This window comes from Dipodomys ordii, unplaced genomic scaffold (assembly GCF_000151885.1).
Source record: "Dipodomys ordii isolate 6190 unplaced genomic scaffold, Dord_2.0 Scaffold16, whole genome shotgun sequence".
Classification (NCBI taxonomy): domain Eukaryota; kingdom Metazoa; phylum Chordata; class Mammalia; order Rodentia; family Heteromyidae; genus Dipodomys; species Dipodomys ordii.
The window spans coordinates 15,010,649-15,033,850 of NW_012267232.1; the positions used below are offsets into that span (position 1 = coordinate 15,010,649).

A 23,202-nucleotide genomic window follows, 5' to 3' on the forward strand; every position below is an offset into this window, starting at 1 on the left:
GCTTTTTTCTTTTTGCTTATGTGGTGCTGAGGAATCAAACCCAGGGCCTCAGGCATGCAAGGCAAGTGCTCTACCACTGAGCCACCTTCCCAGCCCACACTTTGACTGTTTTTAAACACGGAATTGTAAAATCACAAGTTCTGTTTCAATTTTTTTTTTTTTCTCAGTCATGGGGCTTGAATCTGGGTCTGGGTGCTGTCTCTGAGCTCTTCAGTTCAAGGCTAGTGCTCTCCTACTTGAGCCATAATACCACTTCCAGTTTTCTGGTAGATAGAGATCAGAGTCTCATGGACTTTCCTGCCCCGGCTGTCTTTGAACCGCGATCCTCAGATTTCAGCTTACTAAGTAGCTAGTATTACATGTGTGAGCAACCAATGTCTAGCAGTGTTTAAAAATTTTAATATCCCAAAGTTTTATTACTTCAGTAGCTTTTTTTTTTTTTTTTGTCAGTTGTAGGCCTTGAACTAGACCTGGGCATTATTCCTCAGCTCTTCAGCTTTAGGCTAGTGCTCTGCCATTTGAGCCACAGAGCCACTTCTGGTTTTCCTAGTGGTTTATTGGAGATAGAGTCTCATGGACTGCATTTTTTATTTATAATTCCCAGACTCTAAAACGTAGCCAAATAAGCCATTTGCAGGTTGCTCATAGCTATAATTTTAGTTACTTAGGATACTGAGATCTCAGGATCATGGTTTGAAGTCAGCTCAGGCAGGAATGTCCATAAGGCTTTTATCTCCAGGTAACCACTAAAAAGCCTAAGTGGGACTGTGTCTTAAGTAGTACAACACCAGCCTTGAGTGAAAAACCTAAGGGACAGCTTGTAAGCCCTAGTTTGAGACCCAGTACCAGTACATATGCATACATGCAAATGCATACACACACACACACACACACACACACATTTTTGGAAATAGCTTGAAAGTTTCTTGTAACCTTGGGTGGTAATATATGTATATGTAGCATGTGACCTAGATAACTGTTACATACATTGTGTTTTTTTTTTTTCTGTGCAGCGGGTATATGGTGATGGGTGACTCTTTCAACACTTCCTTATTTAAGCAAACTTTTCAACGAGTCTTCACCAAAGATATGCATGGACAGTTTAAAATGGGCTTTGGTGGTACGTTAGAAATAAAGGTATGAACTCAAACTTGATATGTGTGTTATGGTTATCAAGAGGAATTTGTAGGCTTGATCTTACTGTAAAAATATTAGTCAAACACAATATATGTATTGAAACCTTAGGTGGGAAATTTGGTTCACTGGGAAGATCTGTCAACATTGTACATGTCCAATGAGACTAAGCATTTCTGAACATTTGTGAATAAAGTAGAATTAAATAGATAAAAATTCGTTTAACTCTATTGTTTATTTATATTGGATGTAATTTTTAAAAGTGTTTTTGTTTGATCATTTTTGAGACAGGGTCTTGCCGTGTAGTCAAGGCTGACCTCTTAACTCTTGGTCCTCCTGCCTCAGCTTTTTGAATGTTGGAACAGGCATGCTTTCACTGCACCCAGTTGTATGTTTTATCTTTTATTCTTGCTAAATTTATTTATTTATTTATTTATTTATTTAGTCTGTCCTGGGGCTTGTACTTAAGGCCTAGCTACTGCCCCTGAGCTTTTTTTGCTCAAGGCTAGCGTGCTACCACTTGAGCTGTAGCACCACTTCTGGCCTTTTCTGTGTATGTGGTACTGAGGAATTGAACCCAGAGCTTTGTACATGCTAGGGAAGCACTCTACCACTGAGCCAACCAAATTGATGTAATTTAGTGTTGTTTTTTCTTTTTAGGTGCATAAATTATCTAACTTAAGAGGAAACTATTCTTTTTTTTTTTTTTTTGGTCAGTCATGGGCTTGAACTCTAGGCTGGGGTGCTCTTCAGTTCAGAGCTAGTGAGTGCATTGCCGCTTGAGCCACAGTGCCACTTCCAGCCTTTTCTGTTTTTTTTGGTCAGTCGTGGGGTCTGAACTCTGGGACTAGGTGCTGTCCCTCAGCTCTTCAGCTCAAGGCAAGCGCTACCACTTGAGCCACAGCCCCACTTCTGGCTTTTTCTGCTTATGTAGTGCTGAGGAATTGAACCCAGGGCCTCATGCATGTAAGGCAAGAGCTCTACCACTGAGCCAACTTCCCAGCTCTCTATGTATTTTAAACTTGAAAAATGTCATTTCAAACTTGAAATGATACAAAACAATTTTGGGTTAGCTACACAGTTATTAATTCATTTCAAATTTGGATTTAAAATCTAATGACAGTTATATGCGTATAGTTTATATGCATAAACACTGATTTTGAAGCTTTATTAAATAAAATATAAATATATTAATTATAATGTATTTATATACATATGTGTTTATATAAAGTATAATACATAAGTTATAAATATACTATTACTTTATTTATTGATACCAGTACTGGGGCTTGACTTCAAGATTACATTGCTCTTCTTTAACTATTTTAGCTAAAGGCTGGCACTTTGCCACTTGAGCCACAGCTCCATTCCTGGCTTTTGGTGGTTAGTTAGAGATAAAAGTCTCATGGACTTTTCTGCATGGTCTGGCTTTGAACTGTGATCTTCATATCTTAGCCTCCTGAGTACCTAGGATTATGGGTGTGAACCACCAGTGCCCATAACTATTTTTTGTTAATCTTCTTATATCACTGAATATTTTCTGCCTATCTAGCACTATACGAGGAATTTGTAGAGGTGTCAGGATACCTAAAGTTAAGGTCTTGTTGTAAGTGATGAGAAATGAGAATAACGTGAAAGAATGAAATAACAGTAGGAACTAAAAGTACTCTAAAAGTTCAAGGGAAAAAAGTGAACATATGTAGGACATTATTTATTCTAGGGGAGTTTTGTTTTGCCTTTTTTTGTTCAGGATAAGAGGAGAGTGCATTTTAGTTAGGAACTTAAATGTGAAGAGTCAGGTGAGAATTAACATGAAATGCTTGAGGAAAATGCTAAGTGATAGTAGCTAGTAGCTGGTAGGTTTGGGGAAATAAAAGCAACAACAGTGTCAATTTTGGGTAGGTTGTTGTTTGAAGATACATATATCTATAGAAATCATTTGTAGGTTATTAAAGAACTTTTCTTTTAAATGAAACTGTGATTTGAACTCAGGATCTTGCACTTGCTAGACTGATTGCTGTACCACTTGAGCCATACTTCCAGCCCTAAGAACTGTGTTTTGAGTAATAAATCTGACAGTGGTATTCAGGATTGGCCAGGAAAAGAATCTCAAGAAAACAGGCATAGGCCTTTTAATGTTTTCAGGCCATAATATGGAAGCTTAAATTTTGGTGGCTGTAGAGACTGGAAAGAGATCATTTTTTTTTTTTTTTTTTGGCCAGTCGTGGGGCCTGTACTTTGGGCCTGGGCACTGTCCCTCAGCTCTTTAGCTTAAGGCTAGCGCTCTACCACTTGAACCATAGCACCACTTCCGGCTTTTTTTTTTCTGCTTATGTGGTGCTGAGGAATGGAACCCAGGGCCTCATGCATGCAAGGCAAGCACTCTTACCACTGAGCCACCTTCCCAGCCGAAGAGATAATTCTTGAAGATTTAATTTTCTGTAGAGATGAGGTGGAAAACATCCACCTTCAGGCTCTATGAGGTTCTCAAAATCATTTGGTACAGACACTTAATGCTTCTCTCCAGCTGTCTGTGGTCCTCCTTCCTGTATTCACATGGCCTTAGAATGATACTATAAATATCCAAATGACTCTTGGCAGAAAAATGGTTTCCTATACTTGCTATCAAGGAACAACAGTATATGATGTCTACAGTTTGGGAGGAGGAAATGTGAATTATGAGTGTGCTGAGTTTGAACTCAGGGTCAGGTTTCCAAATGGAAATTGACTATGGCTGATTGAAACAGAGGATTAAAATTAGGCATTGATTTTTAAATCTGATATTTATCAGTGTAGACGTACTCAGTAGCCAGTTATTTTTTAATGTTAGTATATTTTCATTGACTTCCTAGTATTAAATATGGAGAGGTAGCTTATATTCTTAAACGCTTATGAACAACTGGTCTTGTCTGGGGAAATCAAACATAGTATATTCTTATTTTGCAGACCTCAAGGGAAATAAAGATTTCAGGAGCTATAGGACCCTGTGTGTCTCTTAATTCTAAAGGACCCTGCGTGTCTGAAAATGTAAGTCATTTTTATTGTAAAAGAAAATACAGTTAATTCTCAGACAGCGCTAGACCTGAAGAGGCAGACTTTAGCATTCCTTTTGAATTTATTGTATGGGTTTTATATGGTTCACCTTCTCTTTGTAGATTTCTGTTCATGTTTGTTCTTTTCACATAGGATTTCCCATCTACGGCTAAATTAAAACTTTTATACTTTTTATCATCAGTCCTTTGTTTCCTATGCCTTTGTTATTCCTTACCCTAGTGTTTCTTAAAACTTTTTTTTAAGGTTTGGAAATTTGTATACTTCTGAAAGTAAAAATCAATTCAATATGAATTTCTGTTACCAGAATAAGCAGCAAAATTACCAACTTGGCAAGATTGGCGTTTCTATTCCCTTATTTCTTTTTTTCGTATTTAGAGGAAGTGTGATATATCCCAAATCATAGAATCATGTAGCTCTAAAGAGGCCAGTGAGGTAAATAATACAAAATAGGCAATCAGCCTTAAAAATGACAGAGTTACCAAACTAATTTATAAGCAGTTTGCATATGTGTCAATTTTCTCAGGACTCTGCTTGGAATTCTGACTGCATGACTTGTCATACATACCTATGCCCTGTGTTAAGTGTCCATTTCCATAGATCACATACTTATAAACAATGCGCTAAAAGGTATATGCTTTTAAAGGCAACAGAGTAAAAAGACCTTTCATCAGTATTTTTAATTTACTTAACAAAAAATTTGTGTATCTGAACAATTTTGTTATATAAAAAGGGCTCAATTTTTATCTCATAATGTGTTTGATAAGGTCTTAAAAAGTTTTAAGCTTTTCACGTTCATTGAATTAGTTTAGACATCAAAACTTTGTTTCCTATGGAAGTTTTTTCCTTTTATTAAAATCTGAGACTGGGACTTGAACTCAGTATCTGGTACTTGCTTTAGCTCAGAGTGGTGCTCTACCCCTTGAGCCATGACTCCAGCCCCCATTTTCTTTTTAATATAAATTATACTAATAAAATGTTTTTTGTTGTTCTACGCTGTGTTTTGTTTTGCAGGAGATAGGAACAGGTGGCACTTGTCAGTGGAAGATATGTGGGCTCAGTCCCACTTCAACCTTAGCCATCTATTTTGAGGTGGTTAATCAGGTACGCCATCCTATATTTTAATATTGACAAGCAAATAAATATTTAATTTAGGCAGTGAATATTTCTTCTGAATTTTAGGATTTTTTTTATAGTTCTGTGGATAATGTCAGTGGTATTTTTTGTTTTTCTTCTTTTTTGGTGCAGGTACTGGGACTTGAACTCAGACCATGCATTCTATTTTTTTTTGCCAGTCCTGGGGCTTGAACTCAGCGCCTGGGTACTGTCTCTGAGCTTCTTTTGCTCAAGGCTAGCACTCTACCACTTGAGCCACAGTACTACTTCTGGCTTTTTATGTTTATATGGTACTGAGGAATCAAACCCATGGTTTCATGTATGCTAGTCAACTGCTCTACCATTAAGCCATATTCTCAGCCCAGGCTATGTATTCTTGTTTAGCTTTTTTCCACTCAAATCTGGTACTCTACCAATAGACTCATGCTTCTGGTCTGGTGGTTTTGCTGTTTACCTGTAGATAAGAGTCTCATGTACTTCTTTGCCTTGGGCTGACTTTGAATAGCAGTCCTTAGATCTCATCTTCTAAGTAACTAGGATTACAAGTGTGAGCTACTGGCACCCACCTTTATTGAATTATATTGAATCCATAGATTGCATTCTTACTATGGGCCTTTTTAAAAAAATTTTCATTTAACTGTACAGAGGGGTTACAGTTACATGGGCAAGATAATGAGTACATTTCTTATCAAGCATTGTAGCCTCCTCTTACTATGGACCTTTTAACAGTATTTATTCTTTCAGTTTTTCAGTTTATATCTTGTTAAATTTCTTTCATTAATGGTTTGTACTTTTCATCTATAGTTAAATTTATTCACAGGTATTTCTGTAGTTGTTACAAATGGAATAACTTTTTTGATTTCTTCTTCTTCCTTGATTTTCCTCCACTCCTTCCCTCTCCTCTTCTCCTTTCTCTACTTTTCTCCCTTTCCTATCCATGATAGGGATTGAACCCAGATCTCAATTGGTAGGCAAATGCTCTACCTCTGAGTTATATCGCCAGCCCTTGATTTCTATTATAGTTTGCTATTTTATTTTTATATATTTTTTTGCTGAATTTTATGTTTTGTCTTTGTATTCTGAGACTTTGCTGAATTTATTCTAATATTTGGAGTGAAGTGTTTGGAGTTTTCTGCATATATGAAAGATTGTGTCATTTGTAAACTGTAACAGTTTCACTTTCTCTTCCAGTTTCAATGCCTTTTTCTTTCTGTTGCCTGATTGCTGTGCTCAGAACATGTAGTACTATGTTGAGTAAAAGTAGTGAAGGTGGGCACTCTTATAGCTCTTGAAAGAAATTTTTCAGTTTTTTTTCTATTATACCTCTTGATATAATGATAGTCATGGGCTTGGTATGTATTGCTTTTATCATGTTGAGGTTTTTTTTTAAATAAAAAATTTGTTCAGTTTTTTCATCAGGAAGAGGGATGTTGAATTCTATCAAATGCCTTTTCTGCATTTATTGAGATGATTATAATACAGTTTTTATCTTTCATTCTGATGTCCTTCATTCTAAGAGATACCAGTTTTTGTTTGCATAGGTTGACCTAATCCATATATCCCTGGGAAAAATCTCATTCATTTAAGAGTTGGTATTCGTTCTTTACTTATTTGGTAGAATTCTATAGTGAAGCCATTTAGCCCTGAGCTTTTCTTTGATGTGAGATTTTCAACTTTCGAATGAACATTTATAAGTATTGAAGAATATAATTGTATGATGACAGTGTAGTATATTTTGCTTAGGTTTTACTTCTTTTACACAGCATAATGCTCCAATTCCTCAAGGTGGACGTGGTGCAATCCAGTTTGTGACACAGTATCAGCATTCAAGTGGCCAGAGGCGCATCCGAGTGACCACCATCGCCAGGAAGTAAGTTGTATTTAATTTACTTAGCTAAACTACTGTAGGTCACGCTCTCCTTCCCAGTTCTTGTCTTGGTGAAATTCATTATTAGAAAGTGAACATTTGTAATTCATAGCCTTAAATTCTTTTATTTTCTTATTAGCTAGAATATCCATTGATAAAAACTGTAAGAGCATTTTTTTTTTGGGTGTGTCAGTTCTGGGGCTTGAACTCAGGCCTGGAACTGTCCCTGAGCTTCTTTGCTTAAGGCTAGTGCTCTACCACATGAGCCACAGTACCACTTCTGGCCTTTTCTGTTTATGTGGTACTGAGTAATCGAACCCAGGGCTTTATGCTAGGCAATCGTTCTACCACTAAGCAACCTTCCCAGTCCTGTAAAAGCAAATTTTAAAAGTACTCCTAGACACATGCTTCAAAATTTTTTATTTACTTTATTCCGAGAGGAAAAAAATCAAACATTTTACTTAATAGGCAATAATATATATACTTATATACATATTTACATGTCAAATCCACCATATATATTTTATATAGTAAAGTGATAAATCACATTATTTTTCAATTGGTGATGGTCATGTATATGTATATGTAATATAATAGTTATATCTATCTATCTTTCTCTCTCTCTATATAGTTGATATTAGCTACTTAATGTATCTGTGAAATTGTCATTCAGCTTCTGTTCAGTGGATTTGTGACTCTTACAAGATAGTGTGAATGCAAGTAACCATACTGGGTCTGCCTTGTGATGGTGTGGTATAGACCAGAAAATTAAAAATATAGGAGGAAAATTTTGAAACTGTTACTACCTGAATTCTCTCAGGATCACAGCAGAATTGATTACATGAAAAATTGCATATATAATTGATTCGACGTTTGTTCAGAAGTCCATAAGAGCTGTGTCTGAAGTGAGGTCTTTTACAAATTTGGATCAGCTAAAATATGACCAAAAAGTAGTGACTTTGAAATATTAAGTAAATCAAATAAAAATCAGTGTCTACCCAGGAGGAGTTTGACTAGATTGGGCTTATATAGATTACCACTTAATAAATTACTGCTCTTTCATACATAGTTATCAAATTAATTTCCTAGACTGAAATTATTACTTAAAAATTTTATTAGTGGATATTAATTGTACAAAGTCTTGGCTTTTTGTTGACATTTGTATTGTATTCACTTTATTATTCCCCCTCTTCTCCTTTCTTCTTTCACATCTGTAATAGTCCTTTTTGTACTTTCATGTTTTTTTAATTTATTTAATTCATTATTATTTTTTTATTGTGAAAATACTGTACAGAAGGGTTACAATTACATGGGCAAGATAATGAGTACATTACCCTCCCCCCCCCCTTGTCATGGTACTTGAACTCTGGCCTGGGCTATATTTCTTATCAAGCCTCCTCCTTTGTTTCCCCTTCCCATCCCTTCCCAACTCTACCCACCCCACTCCACCCTCACCCCTCCCAATCTCACCCCCCCCCCAAAGTTGTATTATTATTATTATCTTTAAGTAGTTGTACAAAGAAGTTCCCATTCTACAAAACAGTATATGAATACAAGGTGTCTGACATAATGTTCTTTTTTTATAAGTTTTTCCTATTCAATAGGCCACTGATGTCTGCAGGCCTATGGGTCTAGAGACTGCTGTTGAGGATAAATCATTACCTCTGTGTATTTTGAGTAGTTCTGAGCATCTATAACTTGAAGCCACATGGAGGACTATCACTACAACTTCTGCTGTTCACATTGACATGGTTATGAAAAACCAGATCTTAAAGAATTCTGCAGATTCTTGATTTGTTTTTCTCATAATATCATCCAGCTTGCACCAAAGACATGCCTTTCAATAAATCTTAGATTTTCACTTAAGCACTTAAAATAAGCACATTACATGTTCTTAGGATTTCTTAGGCTTAGGATTTCTATAAGTTTTACTTTTTGGGGGCACCATTTGCTTTGTGGGAGGTATTTTTCACAAATTGAGGGTAGGGAAACAATTTAAACACAACTGATGATAATGTATGACTGAGAGCATCTCTGAATCAACTGAGCTATAGAATGCCCACATGAGAGTTAAAAAATATTTTTTTTGAGATCTCCTTTGGTCTTTTCAAAATTTATTTATTTATTTATTTTTGGGGTCCGGTTGTGGGGCCTGAACTCTGGGCCTGGGCACTGTCCCTCAGCTCTTCAGCTCAAGGCTAGTGCTCTACCACTTGAGCCACAGCGCCACTTCCGGCTTTTTTCTTTTTGCTTATGTGGTGCTGGGGAATTGAACCCAGGGCCTCATGCATGCAAGGCAAGTGCTCTACCACTGAGCCACCTTCCCAGCCCTTATTTATTTTTTCACTGTGGTTGGTCAGAACTGTGTGCAATAAATTCACAAATAAGGACAGTCTTATTCTACTTGCCCTTGTGAGTCTGACTTATTTTGCTAACATGATTGCTTCCAGTTCCATCCATTTTCCTAGTCTTTTTGTATGTATGTGTGGCTATACTAGGGTTTTGAACTCATGCTTCTTGACTTTTTAGGCAGCTGCTATACCACTGAGCCACACTTGCAGGCCTCTTTTGCACTGGTGATTATTTTATTTGCTGGTACTGTGGCTTGAACTCAGGGCCTCGGAGCTGTCTCTTAGCTTTTTTGCTCAAGGCTAGCATAGCACTCTCCTACTTGAGCATACCCTCTGGCTTTTTGGTGATTAGAGATAAGAGTCTCAGGTTGGCTTTGAACTGTAATCCTAAAATCTCAGCTTGTTTATTTATTTATTTTGGTGCCAATCCTGGAGTTTGAAATTAGCCTGAGCTCTGTCTCTGAGCTCAAGGTTAGCATCCTACCACTTTAGGCATAGTCCCACTTCTGGCTTTTGGAAGTTAATTGAAAATAAGTCTTGTGCACTTTCCTTCCTGGGATGGCTATAAATTTCAGTCTTCAGGCCTCAGCCTTGTGAGTATAATTATAGGTGTGAGCCACCAGCATTAGGCTGCACTAGTTATTTTTGAGATAGGGTTTTGCTTCCTGCCTGGGCACTGTGAGCCACCTATTTTAGGCTTCCTGTCATAGCTAGGATAACAGGGGTATGTCTCCTATCCAGCTCTTGGTTGAGAGGGGGGCCTTGTGAACTTCTCTGTCCAGGCTGGCTTTCAACCACAGTCCTCTAAATCTTGGCACCCCTACCTACACCAAGTAGCTAGGATTACAAGTATGAGTCTATAACATTGTTTTTACATTCTTTGTGACTTAATATGATTCTAGTGTGTATACTTATAATATACAGTATGTATAATTATAATACCTTGGCTATTAGGAATAGTGATATGATAAAAAAAGGTTATGCCATAATCTCTCTAGTAAGATGACTTTGATTCTTTTGGATGTAATATATACTTAGACATGTTATAGCTGGATTATGGTAGTTCTGGTTTTAACTTTTGTAAAAACTCTATACTGATTTCCATAGTCTCACTTAAATTTTTTGTTTTTGTTGGTCATGGGGCTTGAACTCAGTGCCTGGGCACTGGTCGCTGAGATTTTTTGCGTAAAGCTAGCACTCTACCACTTTGAGCCACAGCTCCACTTCAGGTTTTCTGGTGGCTAATTGGAGTCTCACAGACCTTCCTGCCCAGCTGCTTTGAACTGTGATTCTTAGATCTTAGCCTCCTGAGCAGTTAGAATTACTGGCATGAGACAAGCACCCAGCTCAAAGTTTATTTATTTATTTATTTTTTGGGTCCGGTTGTGGGGCCTGAACTCTGGGCCTGGGTGCTGTCCCTCAGCTCTTCAGCTCAAGGCTAGCACTCTACCATTTGAGCCACAGCGCCACTTTTTTCTTTTTGCTTATGTGGTGCTGAGGAATCGAACCCAGGGCCTCATGCATGCAAGGCAAGCACTCTACCACTGAGCCACCTTCCCAGCCCTCAAAGTTTTTTTAATTACGTGATTTTTATCACTAATCATTGACTGATTGAAAGTCTCTGAGTTGTTCATGTTTATTAATTTTTCTGTGGAACAAATGGTTATTAGGCTGAGAAGAAACTTTTACTTTTCTGTTTTTATAAAATTGAAGAAATAAAATTATAAAATCTGATAAGAGATGTGTATGTCTGAAGTATATGCATACTGTTATTTTTACTTGTGAAAGTCTTGATGTTTTCAGGAAATGTAGCAGGAGACAAGACTGTACAATTCAGAGAAACATTTTTAGATTTGATTATTTAAAAAAAGCAGTAGTAAAACTACTGTTAATGATTTCTTAAAAAAATGAGAGTTTGTATAGGTACCATTGTAATTTGAAATATTGAAGTTGTCTTATGTATCTTAAATGTAAATGTCTGTGGTGTCCAGCTACAGTTTTTTTTTTTAAAATTTGGTCTATTGTGGGGCCTGAACTCTGGGCCTGGGCACTGTCCCTCAGCTCTTCAGCTCAAGGCAAGTGCTCTACAACTTGAGCCACAGCCCCACTCCAGCTTTTTTTTTTTTCTGCTTATGTGGTGCTGAGGAATCGAACCCAGGGCCTCATGTATGCAAGGCAAGCACTTTACCACTGAGCCACCTTCCCAGCCCCCAGCTACAGTGTTGTAATATAACCAAGTGACATTTCTGTGCTTTTTTACTCTCTAGCTGGGCAGATGCTCAAACTCAAATCCAGAACATTGCTGCTTCTTTTGACCAGGAGGCAGCTGCTATTCTGATGGCCCGGCTGGCAATATATCGAGCAGAGACAGAAGAAGGGCCAGATGTGCTGAGATGGCTGGACAGACAGCTCATTCGATTGGTAAGAAGTAAATGTAAATTTTCCAAGTCTGTGTAATAACTTTTTTTTTAGTGGATAATCACCTTTGAAGTATTTAGTATACCTGAGGAATGGACTCCTGTTTAGTTATCATGATAGTAGCACAATAATAACTATTAGAATTTGGCATTACAATAAACTAATACCTATTTCCTTAAAAGGATGGAATGGCAAATGTGTAACCTGTTATTTTTCTATTTAATTTGGCTGGTTTGAAGTTTAATTTTATCTTCTTAACTGTTCTTAATGCTTTTTTTGAGTGTTTTTTTAATTGCTACTATGGTTTTTGTTTTGTTTTCTGTGCTGGTCCTAGGGCTTGAATTCAGGGCCTAGTTTGCTGTCCCCGAGCTGCTTTTGTTCAAGGCTAGAGTTCCACCATTTGAGCCACAAAAGCTCCACTTCTGGTTGTTTTAGTAGTTAATTAGAGATTAGAGTCTTATGGATTTTCCTGCTTGGGCTGCTTTGAACTGAGATCTTTAGATCTCAGCCTTTGGAGTAGTTCGGAGTACAGTTGTGAGCCACCATAGCCCAGCTTGGTTTTTGCTTTCCACTTTTATTTTAATGGAATGTTTAAAATATGTAAACCTTCATATAAAATTACACATACAAAAACTATATACAAGTTTTAAAATTATCTGATATAGATCACCAAATGTATACTAGTAAACTTATTGGTAATATTACTTTATTTGAGTTTTTTAAAAAACATTTTAGGAACCCATTAGTTACATTCTGATCTAGAAAACCATATTAAACTCAGATTCTTTTTTTATCCTAATGGAGTTTAAACTCAAGGACTCGTACTTGCTAAGCAGGTGCTCTACCACTCTACCATTTCCTGCTTCAGTTGTAGGTCTTAAATTTTTATCTGGACAGGGCTGGACCTTGAACCTTCTACATTATAGCCTCTTGAGTAGATGGATTATAGATATTTGCTTATTTGATTGAAATGGGGGGTCTCAGTAACTTTTTTACCCTGTCTGGCCTCGAACTGCAATCTCCTTGATTTCTGCAGGTATTAGCCCCAATGTCCAGCCAATAAACTATTTTTTAAAATCACGGATACATAAATCTTCAGCATCATCTGATATGTTGTCAATGCCTTAAGTTATTATATTGTTTTAAATGGAACCTCCTTTTTGGCTCTGGTGATTGGATCAAAAGCCTTGTGTCTGCTGACATTTAACTGTAAAGTTATTTGTGGACATTAGTATGACTTTTTCCTTTCTGGGTAATAACTGTGTTCTGAAAGAGCTTGCTTCCTGAGCCTTTTCATTGCAAGTGACTTAGTCTTGTTTTGAGAAGTAATCAGCACTTTTACTTGTCAAGTGGCTATGATTTGTAGTAAAGTGCTTTTTCCATTTTGCTTAGAGCTATTGTATTTGTAGGTTGCTACATACAACATAGAATTGAATAGTACAATCTTGAGTTATCAGCCTCGTAAAAACCATTTAGTATTTTCCATTTCAAAGATAGACATTTCTATGTTCCTTGCATGAGTGCAGTGAAATGATCTAGAGGATTGTAATTTTTTTGAGTTCTGAGTTAGCTTAGGCTCTCTTTCCTCACACCTTATTCTCAAAAATTGTCATGTTGTTTGACATGTTTGTAAATTACACTCATAAAATATAAAATAGGGCCTAGTAAATAACCAAATGAAACAATTGCAGAAAATATAAAGCCTTACCATATAATTAATCTCTCATCTACATTTTCTGCATCATGCAACATTTACAACAACAGTAAAATGTTTGGGCCAGAGGATGAATTATGACATAGTGAGAATTTCATTGTAGATCTCTGTGTGTGTGTGCACGCGCGTGCATGCCAGAAGGCTGATGTTAGAAAATTTCAAGCAGGCAAAAGGAAAGAAGACAGAGACCTCAGCAGATCACAGCAGGCTTTAGTCAGTGCTGCAGAGGGACCCCAAGTAACACTGACCAGAGTCAGAGAAACAAGGAGTTAGGAGCATGGGAGTTTTGAGATTTAAAAATAGTAGGATATGGGGCTGGGAAGATGGCTCAGTGGTTAAAGCGCTTGCCTTGCATGCCTGAGGCCCTGGGTTCGATTCCTCAGCACCACATAAGCAAAAACAAAAAAGCCGGAAGTGGCGCTGTGGCTCAAGTGGTAGAGCGCTAGCCTTGAGCTGAAGAGCTGAGGGACAGCGCCCAGGCCCAGAGTTCAGGCTCCACGACCGGTCCAAAAAAAAAAAAAAAAAAGTAGGATATGAAAGTTTTAGATTTATAATGTCTTCATTGTTGTAACAAAAGGTCATATTTTGAGTTTGTGATGGCTTAGCAGTACTGTACTTTCAGATAAGGCCAGAGCGATTTTTTTTTTTGCTGAGGATAACTCAAGGATGGGTATTCTGTTAAGATTCCCAGGGGTGAGGGGAGGTGACATAGGAGATTGCCAGGGGGAGATTCCCTGGGTGACTGGTCAAAGTACCAGAGCAAAGCAGATTCTCATCAGCTGGCATCTAAATTTGAGTCACCACTCCATTCCCAGTTTTTTGGTGGTTAATTGGATATGTCTGATGGATTTTCCTTCCCAGCTGGCTTTGAACTATGATCCTCAGATCTCAGAATCTTGAGTAGCTAGACTCTCTATAGATCTTCATTTTCTGTCAGATCAGGAGAGTTGGTCTGTTACCAGATTGTTATTCTCTTTGATTTTCTTTTCTTCAGCTCTTCTTTTTCTTGATATTCTTTTTTCTTTTTTCCCCCTTTTTTTATTGGTTGTCGAGCTTGGACTCATGGCCTGGGCACTGTCCTTGAGTCTCTCTGTGCTCAAAGCTAATGCTCTACCCCTTGACTTACAGCACCAAGATTGTCATGGGGACTTTTCTACCCCTGCTGGCTTTGAACCGAGATCCTCATTGTGCCTCCTGAGTAGCTAGGATTACAGGCATGAGCCACTGGTACCTGGACTTTCTTGGTATTTCTGTATGCCAGATTTTATATTAGCAAGTTACCTTTGTAGCTAGTTTGGTATTTTAATTTTTTTTTTCTTTTTGCCAGTCCTGGGGCTTGAACTCTGGGCCTGGGCGCTGACCATGAGCTTCTTTTGCCCAAGGCTAGCATTCTGCCACTTGAGCCACAGTGCTATTTCCAGCTTTTTTTTATGTTGTATTAAGGAATCGAACCCGGAGCTTCATGTGTGCTAGGCAAGCACTCTGCCACTAAGCCACATTCCCAGCCTATTTTGGTATTTTAGTTTTAAATTTTTTAATTTTTTTTATTGTGAAAATACTGTACAGAGGGGTTACAATTACATGGGCAAGATAATGAGTACATTTCTTATCAAGCATTGTAGCCTCCTTTGTTTCCCCCTCCCATCCTCCCCCCTATTTTGGTATTTTAATAGTGCATCTTTCTGTCAGGTATCTATTTTTGTAAAGTCCTAGGAAGCTCAAGCTTTTGGTCAACATTTAAGAGTTTTTTATTTGCTACCATAGACACGTAGTTAAAACAAATCTAAACATTTTATTTTAATTTTTTGGTGGTACTGGGATTTGAATTTAGTGCTTTGTGATTGCTAGCCAAGCACTTTACTAGTTTGAGTTCCACATATCCCATCTGTCCCTAAATCCAAACATCTTAGGATGAGTTTTTATTTGTACTGGGGCTGAGTATTGTTTGTTCCTAAAAATTAAGTGTATTCTTATTTTTTTCCCCCTTTGGCCATGAGGCTTTAACTTGGGGCCTGAGCTCTGTCCCTGAGCTGTTTTGCTCAAGGCTAGTGTTCTACCACTTTGAGCCACCAGCTCTACTTCTGGTTTTCTGGTGGTTAATTGAAGATAGGAGTCTCACAGACTTTGCTGTCTGGGCTGGCTTTGAACTACGATCCTCCGATCTCAGCCTCCTGAGTAGGTAAGGTGATAGACATGAGCAGTCAGTGCCTGGCTATTTTTTTGTGTTGTAATCAGTATCTTGCTAAGTCTGTATGTAATGTTCCATTTTTATATTTGCCTCCTAAAAACTTTTTGTAAACTACAACACATATGGGCAAGAATTTTAGCTTGTAGTAGTCCAGGAAGTCTGTCACTAACACTTTGTGTTTTACAGTGTCAGAAATTCGGAGAGTATCACAAAGACGATCCAAGTTCCTTTAGATTTTCAGAAACCTTCTCTCTCTATCCACAGGTGAGTAGATAAAAGGTCCATCTTCTTTTCTTGGGCTGCTAGTAGCCCTGAGTCTCACCTTTGTAGTAATTGTCTTCTCTTTACTATGTACTTGTTTTATTGAGTTACTCATTTTGTTAGACAATATTTTGGTATAGCTAAGTAGTTAATACTGTGCTGTGGTTAGTCAATGAATCGTGTTTGGTATTCTTATTTTGTATTTATTTGACTGAGTTTTACAATAAGTGTAAAGCTGATTATCTTTCCATGTGAGTCAAGAGCTTCAAATTAAATTACTATGTTAATGGAAGGCCTTTATGTGAGATAATCTGACCAATGAGCTAGTCTTAGGGCATGCTATCATCATTACCTGAGAACAATTTTATTTGGCTGTATCAGGTAAAGAAAACTTTTTTTTTTTTGCGCCAGTCATAGGACTTGAACTCAGGGCCTGGGCAGTGTTCCTGAGCTTCTTTTTGCTCAGGGCTATTACGCTACCATGTGAGCCACAGTGCCACTTGCAGCTTTTTCTGTTATGTGGTACTGAAGAAGGGACCCCGGGGCTTCATGCATGCTAGGCAAGCACTGTATCACTGAGCCACATTCTCAGCCCTACTATTTTTTTTTTTTTTTTTGCGGTCGTGGGGCCTGAACTCTGGGCCTGGGCGCTGTCCCTCAGCTTTTCAGCTCAAGGCTAGTGTTCTGCCACCTGAGCCACAGTGCCACTTCCGGCTTTTTCTGCTTATGTGGTGCTGAGGAATTGAACTCAGGGCCTCATGGATGCATGACAAGCACTCACTCTACCACTGAGCCATCTTCCCAGCTCCTGTCCTAAAATTTGAGCTTTCTTTGTAGAGCTTTCTTCTACTTTATTTTATCCCCAGTCCTGAGGCATGAACTCTGGGCCTGGGCCCTGTCCCTGAGCTCTGCTCAGGGTTTTAGCACTCTACCAATTGAGCCACAGTGCCACTTCTGGCTTTTTCTGTGATTAAATTGGAGATAGGAGTCTCATAGACTTTCCTGCCTGGGCTGGCTTTGAACTGTGATCCTGAGTAGCTAGGATTACAGGTGTAAGCCACTGGCTTTTATAATCCTCCTAAGAAGCTCCATTTTAGTAGAGGAGACTTCTGTTAACTTCTGGTGAAGTTTTAAGAAACCATGAAGAAGAGGTATGTCTTGGGGCATGTAAAATCCTTTCTGTTTGAGGAATTCTGTGTCTTCATTTTTTGCAATAGACAAAACCAGGACAAAGATTGGGGGTGTTAGAATATATATTAGGGGGGCTGGGAAGGTGGCTCAGTGGTAAAGCGCTTGCCTTGCATGCATGAGGCCCTGGGTTTGATTCCTCAGCACCGCATAAGCAAAAAGAAAAATGCCGGAAGTGGCGCTGTGGCTCAAGTGATAGAGCCCTAGCCTTGAGCTGAAGAGCTGAGGGAGAGCGCCCAGGCCCAGAGTTCAGACCCCACGACCGGAAAAAAAAAAAACTTTACTGAGGGGCTGGGAAGGTGGCTCAGTGGTAGAGTGCTTGCCTTGCATGCATGAGGCCCTGGGTTTGATTCCTCAGCACCACATAAGCAAAAAAAAAAAAAGCCGGAAGTGGCGCTGTGGCTCAAGTGGTAGAGCGCTAGCCTTGAGCTGAAGAGCTGAGGGACAGCGCCCAGGCCCAGAGTTCAGGCCCTACAACTGACCAAAAAAAACCCAAAAAACCAAAAAACAAACTAGATATTCAGAGTTCTTGCTGTCTCATCTTTTCTGCTTTCCCAGAAATAAAAGGCAAAGCATTTCGATGTTGTTTTTATATGGGGTTTTCAAAATCTATCATCTTGTAAAAAGATCATTGTAAAAGGAAGTCTTCATCCCTAAAATATTACCTGAAAATTTACCAGTTAGATATTTTTGTGAGTCAACAGTAGAGACTGAAATAAGAGATGAAAGAGACTAGTATATTATGGACGACTGAAAAAGGAAAAAGAATACAATGGCAGTGTGAGTGCTGTGTATGTGGAGAGAACTATGACTATTCCTAGGCAGGAGCAACATGTAGAGATGAAAGAATTTAAGAAACATGACTAAAGTGGACAGACTCTTGTTTGGTCCTTTCAGGCCTTCCTTTCTTCCTTTTCACCTGTTTTAGTGAAGAATGTATAGATGGGGAAAAAATGAAAGGAGAAGGAAGTGGAGAATCTAAGTCTGGTGAAAATTTTTTTTTTTTTTGGGAAAGGAAGATGTAAGTGTTAATATGGATTTTTTTTTTTTTTTTTTGTGCCAGCACTAGGGTCTGGACTCAGGGTTTTTGTATCCTCACTGAGCTTTTTTGCTTATGACTGGTGCTCTAACATACTTGAGCCATACCTCTAATTCCAGAATAGCATTTTTAAGCAGCTGATAATTAGCATGAATAGGTTTCTTTTTTGAGCAGTACTCTTTCTCTCTCTTTCTTTCTTTTTTTTTGTTGATCATGGGGCTTGGACTCTGGGCTGGGTGCTGTCCCTCAGCTCTTAAGCTCAATATGAGCGCTTTACTACTTGAGCCACAGTGCCACTTCGGGTTTTCTGGTGGTTAATTGGAGCTCAGAGTCTCATGGACTTTCCTGCCAAGGCTGGCTTTGAACCACCATCCTCAGATCTCAGCGTGAGCCACAGTGCCTGGCAAGCAACACACTTCCTTTTTTCTTTTTTTTGGGTCCAGTCGTGGGGCCTGAACTCTGGGCCTGGGCACTGTCCCTCAGCTCTTCAGCTCAAGGCTAGGACTCTACCAGTTGAGCCACAGCACCACTTCCGGCTTTTTTCTTTTTTGCTTATGTGGTGCTGAGGAATCGAACCCAGGGTCTCAGGCATGCAAGGCAAGCACTCTACCACTGAGCCACCTTCCCATCAACACACTTTCTTAATAGAAAGTGTTTTATTGTGCTATTAATAGTTGTAATTACATGCTTTGTTAATACTAAAATTCTGTTACAGTAATGAAATTCATAAGAGCTGTCTCCCATGTTTTACCTTGCAGTTTATGTTTCACTTAAGAAGATCTCCTTTCTTGCAAATTTTTAACAACAGTCCTGATGAGAGTTCATATTATCGTCACCATTTTATGCGTCAAGATCTGACACAGTCTCTAATCATGATTCAGCCTATTTTATATGCATATTCTTTTAGTGGACCACCAGAGGTAAGAGAAACAGAAGTGTTAATTTTTGTGTTACTGTGATGTATTAAAAGCTTTAAACAGCACTTAGAAATGAAAACAACTTAAAAATATAGAGTTGTAAAATATAAGCATTTGTTAAATTAATTATCTCAAGCACTTTAAAAGTATTTGTAAGTGCTTCCTATATACTAAGTATCTTGATAGGTTTCATTAGGAAATCTTTAACAGATCATATTAAAAATGTGGTAGAAGGACTTGCAGATCATCTTATCCAGTCTTTAACTGTGTCCAAAAGAGATTGTGGTTCTCTAGAGAAGTTCCTGGCTTTTTTCTGACTCAGCTCCTTGCATTTGTGATCCTCTTTCTAAACTAAGTCTCTTGTTACAATGTAATCCTATTTTCCTTTGATCCTTTGAGATATAGTTGACTAAAAAGATATATATGTAGAAGTGATAAAGTCAGCACTGATTTTCCTTAGCAAATTGTCTTACTTATTTTAACCTGTTAGCAAATGAACAATGTCCTATTCTTTACTTTGAATTGCCTAGTTTACTACATAAAAGTATATGATGGCTGTATTTGAAAGTAATTCTTTAGGAAGAGTTACCATTAAAAGAATACTTATTTTGATTAATTATCCCTCAGGTTTTGTAAAATAGTGGGTAAATTCTTTCATTTTGTTACACTTTTTTTTTTACTATAATTTGTTTAGTAATTTGATAATTCCTTCTTTTCTGGAAAACAGTTATGTCTTAGAGTACGTTGAGTCAGAAAAATAAATTTTACAAACTTTTTTTTTTAAGTTCAGAGTAATAGATGTACATTACAGATATGTGGAAAATGTAGGTTAATAGTTAGAAGAATTGTAATCCTGTCACCTAGAATGCCTGTTCCTGTCTTAATTCAAGCCATTCTGTTTCATGCATGAGCATCAGTTGCTTTCATGTTTTTTTTTTTTGTTGTTGTTGTTTGTTTGTTTTTTTCAGTCTTGGGGCTTGAACTCAGGCCTGGACACTGTCCCTGAACTGCTTTTTGCTCAAGGCTAGCACTCTACCACTTGAGCCACAATGCCATTTCTGGCCTTTTCTGTTTATATGGTACTGAGGAATTGAACCCAGAGCTTCATGCATACTAGGCAAGCATTCTACTGCTAAACCACATTTCCAGTCCTGCTTCCTTGTTTGTTTGTTTTTTGTTGTTGGTGGTGGTGGTGGGCTTGAACTCTGGACCTGGGTGCTGTTCCTCAACTCTTCAGCTCAAAGCTAGTGCTCTACCACTTGAGCCACAGTGCCACTTCCAGTTTTCTGGTGGTTTATTGGAGATGAGTCTTATGGACTTTCCTGGCTGGAATGGCTTTGAACCATGATCCTCAGATCTCAGCCTCCTGAGTAGCTAGGATTACAGGTGTGAGCCACCAGTGTCCAGCCATGCTTCCATGTTTTTTATATTTTTTGATTTTTGTTTTTTTTGCTGGTTGTGGGGCCTAAACTCTGGGCTTGAGCGCTGTCCCTCAGCTCTTCAGCTTAAGGCAAGCGCCCTACCACTTGAGCCACAGCCCCACTTCTGGCTTTATCTGCTTATGTGGTGCTGAGGAATCGAACCTAGGGCCTCATACATGCAAGGCAAGCAACTTCCTAGCCTTGCTTCCATGTTTTTAAGGCTTTGCTTTTGAATCTTATTTCTGCCCTGTATCATCACTTTCTGTCAATCTGGATCATTCTCATTAACATAGAAACTTTAATAATACTCATTAAAGAAGCAAACCAACTGAAGACTTCAGCTTATCTGTATGTTTTCATTATCACATAATTTCTCTGTTCCCTGTCACCATTAAAACCAATTATTTGTTATATGTCCTTTCTATCCTTACATTTTCTTCTCCACTTACCAGAGTTACACTTTGGTTCCTAATATTATATTAAAACGGCTCCTCTCAAGACCACCGATGACCTCCAGCTTGCCTCAGTAAACTCTCCTCAGCACTTGCCCAAGGATCCTTTCCTTAAAGACCTTGTGCTTCCCTGACACTTACTCTTTCTAACCTGGTCTTTTACTTGTGGCAGCTCCTGCTTAGTCTCCTTTGCTAGCGTCTCCCTTTCAGATCTCTACATATGGCATACTTGAAAGTTCATTCTTTTGGCTTTATCTTCAGTGTCTCTAAATGATGTAATCTAATTCCATAGTTTTAATTACTATCTTTGTGCATGAGAGATCCAAATTATTCATCTGTCTAGGCCTTTCCTGTTTATTTCATGTACAGAACTATTTTTCCATGTTCCTTAAATCTGTTTTATTCAAGCCTTTCTGGTTGCACTCAGTGCTACTACTAACAGATTTAGGAGTCATCCCAATTTCTTCTTGATGCTTATTGTTATTATTTTTTATTGTTATTGTTTTTATTGTTTAGAGAGAATCCTTAGAACATTAAAACACACTGAGAATTCATGACAAAGACTTGAACTGTGAAACTAAAATCTAGAAAACATCTTGGAAAGGCCTATTTTGTATCTTCAGGTACTTTCTTTTCCTCATGTCTTTCTGTTTTCTTTTTATTAGCCAGTTCTTCTTGATAGCAGCAGCATTCTTGCAGATCGAATTCTCCTCATGGACACGTTCTTCCAGATTCTGATTTATCATGGTGAGGTAAGAGTCTGTGGTGTTTAAACTCTGTGCATGTAAATGCTTTACATGCTGTGTGTGTGAAGTCTGTTTATTCTGGGGAGGCTTTCCCTCTCTGTTATGTGTGGCCAGTATTTGGTCAGGGATAAACTTTCTTTTTTTTTTTTTTTTTAACTTTTTTTTGGGTCGGTTGTGGGGCTTGATGAGCTTGGGTGCTTTCCCTGCACTCTTCAGCTCAAGGCTAGCACTCTGCCACTTGAGCCACAGCACCACTTCCAGCTTTCTGGTGGTTTATTGGAGATAAGAGTCTCACGGACTTTCCTGCCTGGGCTGGCTTTGAGCCATGATCCTCAGATCTCAGCCTCCTGAGTAGGTAGGATTACAGGTGTGAGCCACTGGCACCTGGCAGCAATCAGAGTCTTATGGCTGTCTGGCTTTGAACAATGATCCTCAGATCTAAGCCTCCTGAATAGCTAACGTTTACAAGTGTCAGCCATTAGTACTCAGCATTTAAATTGTTTTTTCCACTCTATTGAAATTAGTATTTGTAACTTTAAAAATTGAAATATGTACTCATTACCTGACTTAGGTAATTGTAATCCCTCTGTACAACACCTTTATAATAAATAAAAACAATAAAAATGGAGATAAATGCAGTTTTTAACCATTTTCTTGTTTTCTGAAGATTACATCCTTTTATTAAAAAAATTAAGCTTTTTAGATGGACAGGAAAATTTAAAATTCCTTTGTTTTAAAATTAGACCATAGCCCAGTGGCGAAAGTCAGGATATCAGGACATGCCAGAATATGAAAATTTCCGCCACCTTCTACAAGCCCCAGTGGATGACGCCCAGGAGATTCTTCACTCCCGGTTTCCAATGCCAAGATACATTGACACAGAACATGGAGGCAGCCAGGTGAGTAGTTCATATACACATGCCCATGTTGTTGATTGCCTTCTGGGAGGAATTTGAATAGATTGCCTCACAGAACAGATGCAAGGAGATGGGAGGGAAGGGTATCCAATGCTTGCTTTTTGCAGTGGCTCTGAAAGCAGAGAATAAAATCAACCAGTTGCCTGAGGCTGGCACTTGATTTTTTACTCCACTTCCACTCCCTCTTGTAACAGAGCCAGAATGGCATTCCAATGGTATATTAGCCTTAGTGAGCAAGAAGATAGGAACAGGAATCCTTGGGAAATGATTTAGTGTACTTTCCTTAAAGTAAAATACTAAACTTTGTGTTAGCTTACTCCTTCATTATATCGCTCTAGTTTTCTACTAAAAGAAAAGCATTGTGGTATTAGAAAATGCTTTTGTGATTTTTAGAACTAAGATTTAAATAGATAGGTACCCAG

General features: G+C 38.2%; 1 protein-coding gene across 2 annotated transcripts in view; it reads left to right on the forward strand.

The window, feature by feature from the left end:
* The window catches only part of Sec23a (Sec23 homolog A (S. cerevisiae)), a 71,637-nt gene that overhangs the window by 38,143 nt on the left and 10,292 nt on the right, over positions 1-23,202 (forward strand). For both annotated transcript variants that reach the window (XM_013012336.1, XM_013012335.1), the window contains exons 10-18: positions 1,014-1,137; positions 4,081-4,161; positions 5,200-5,289; positions 7,065-7,171; positions 11,787-11,940; positions 16,026-16,103; positions 19,086-19,247; positions 21,783-21,869; positions 22,607-22,762. In XM_013012336.1, the coding sequence (XP_012867790.1) occupies positions 1,014-1,137; positions 4,081-4,161; positions 5,200-5,289; positions 7,065-7,171; positions 11,787-11,940; positions 16,026-16,103; positions 19,086-19,247; positions 21,783-21,869; positions 22,607-22,762 (1,039 nt within the window). The remainder of the gene's footprint in view (positions 1-1,013; positions 1,138-4,080; positions 4,162-5,199; positions 5,290-7,064; positions 7,172-11,786; positions 11,941-16,025; positions 16,104-19,085; positions 19,248-21,782; positions 21,870-22,606; positions 22,763-23,202) is intronic.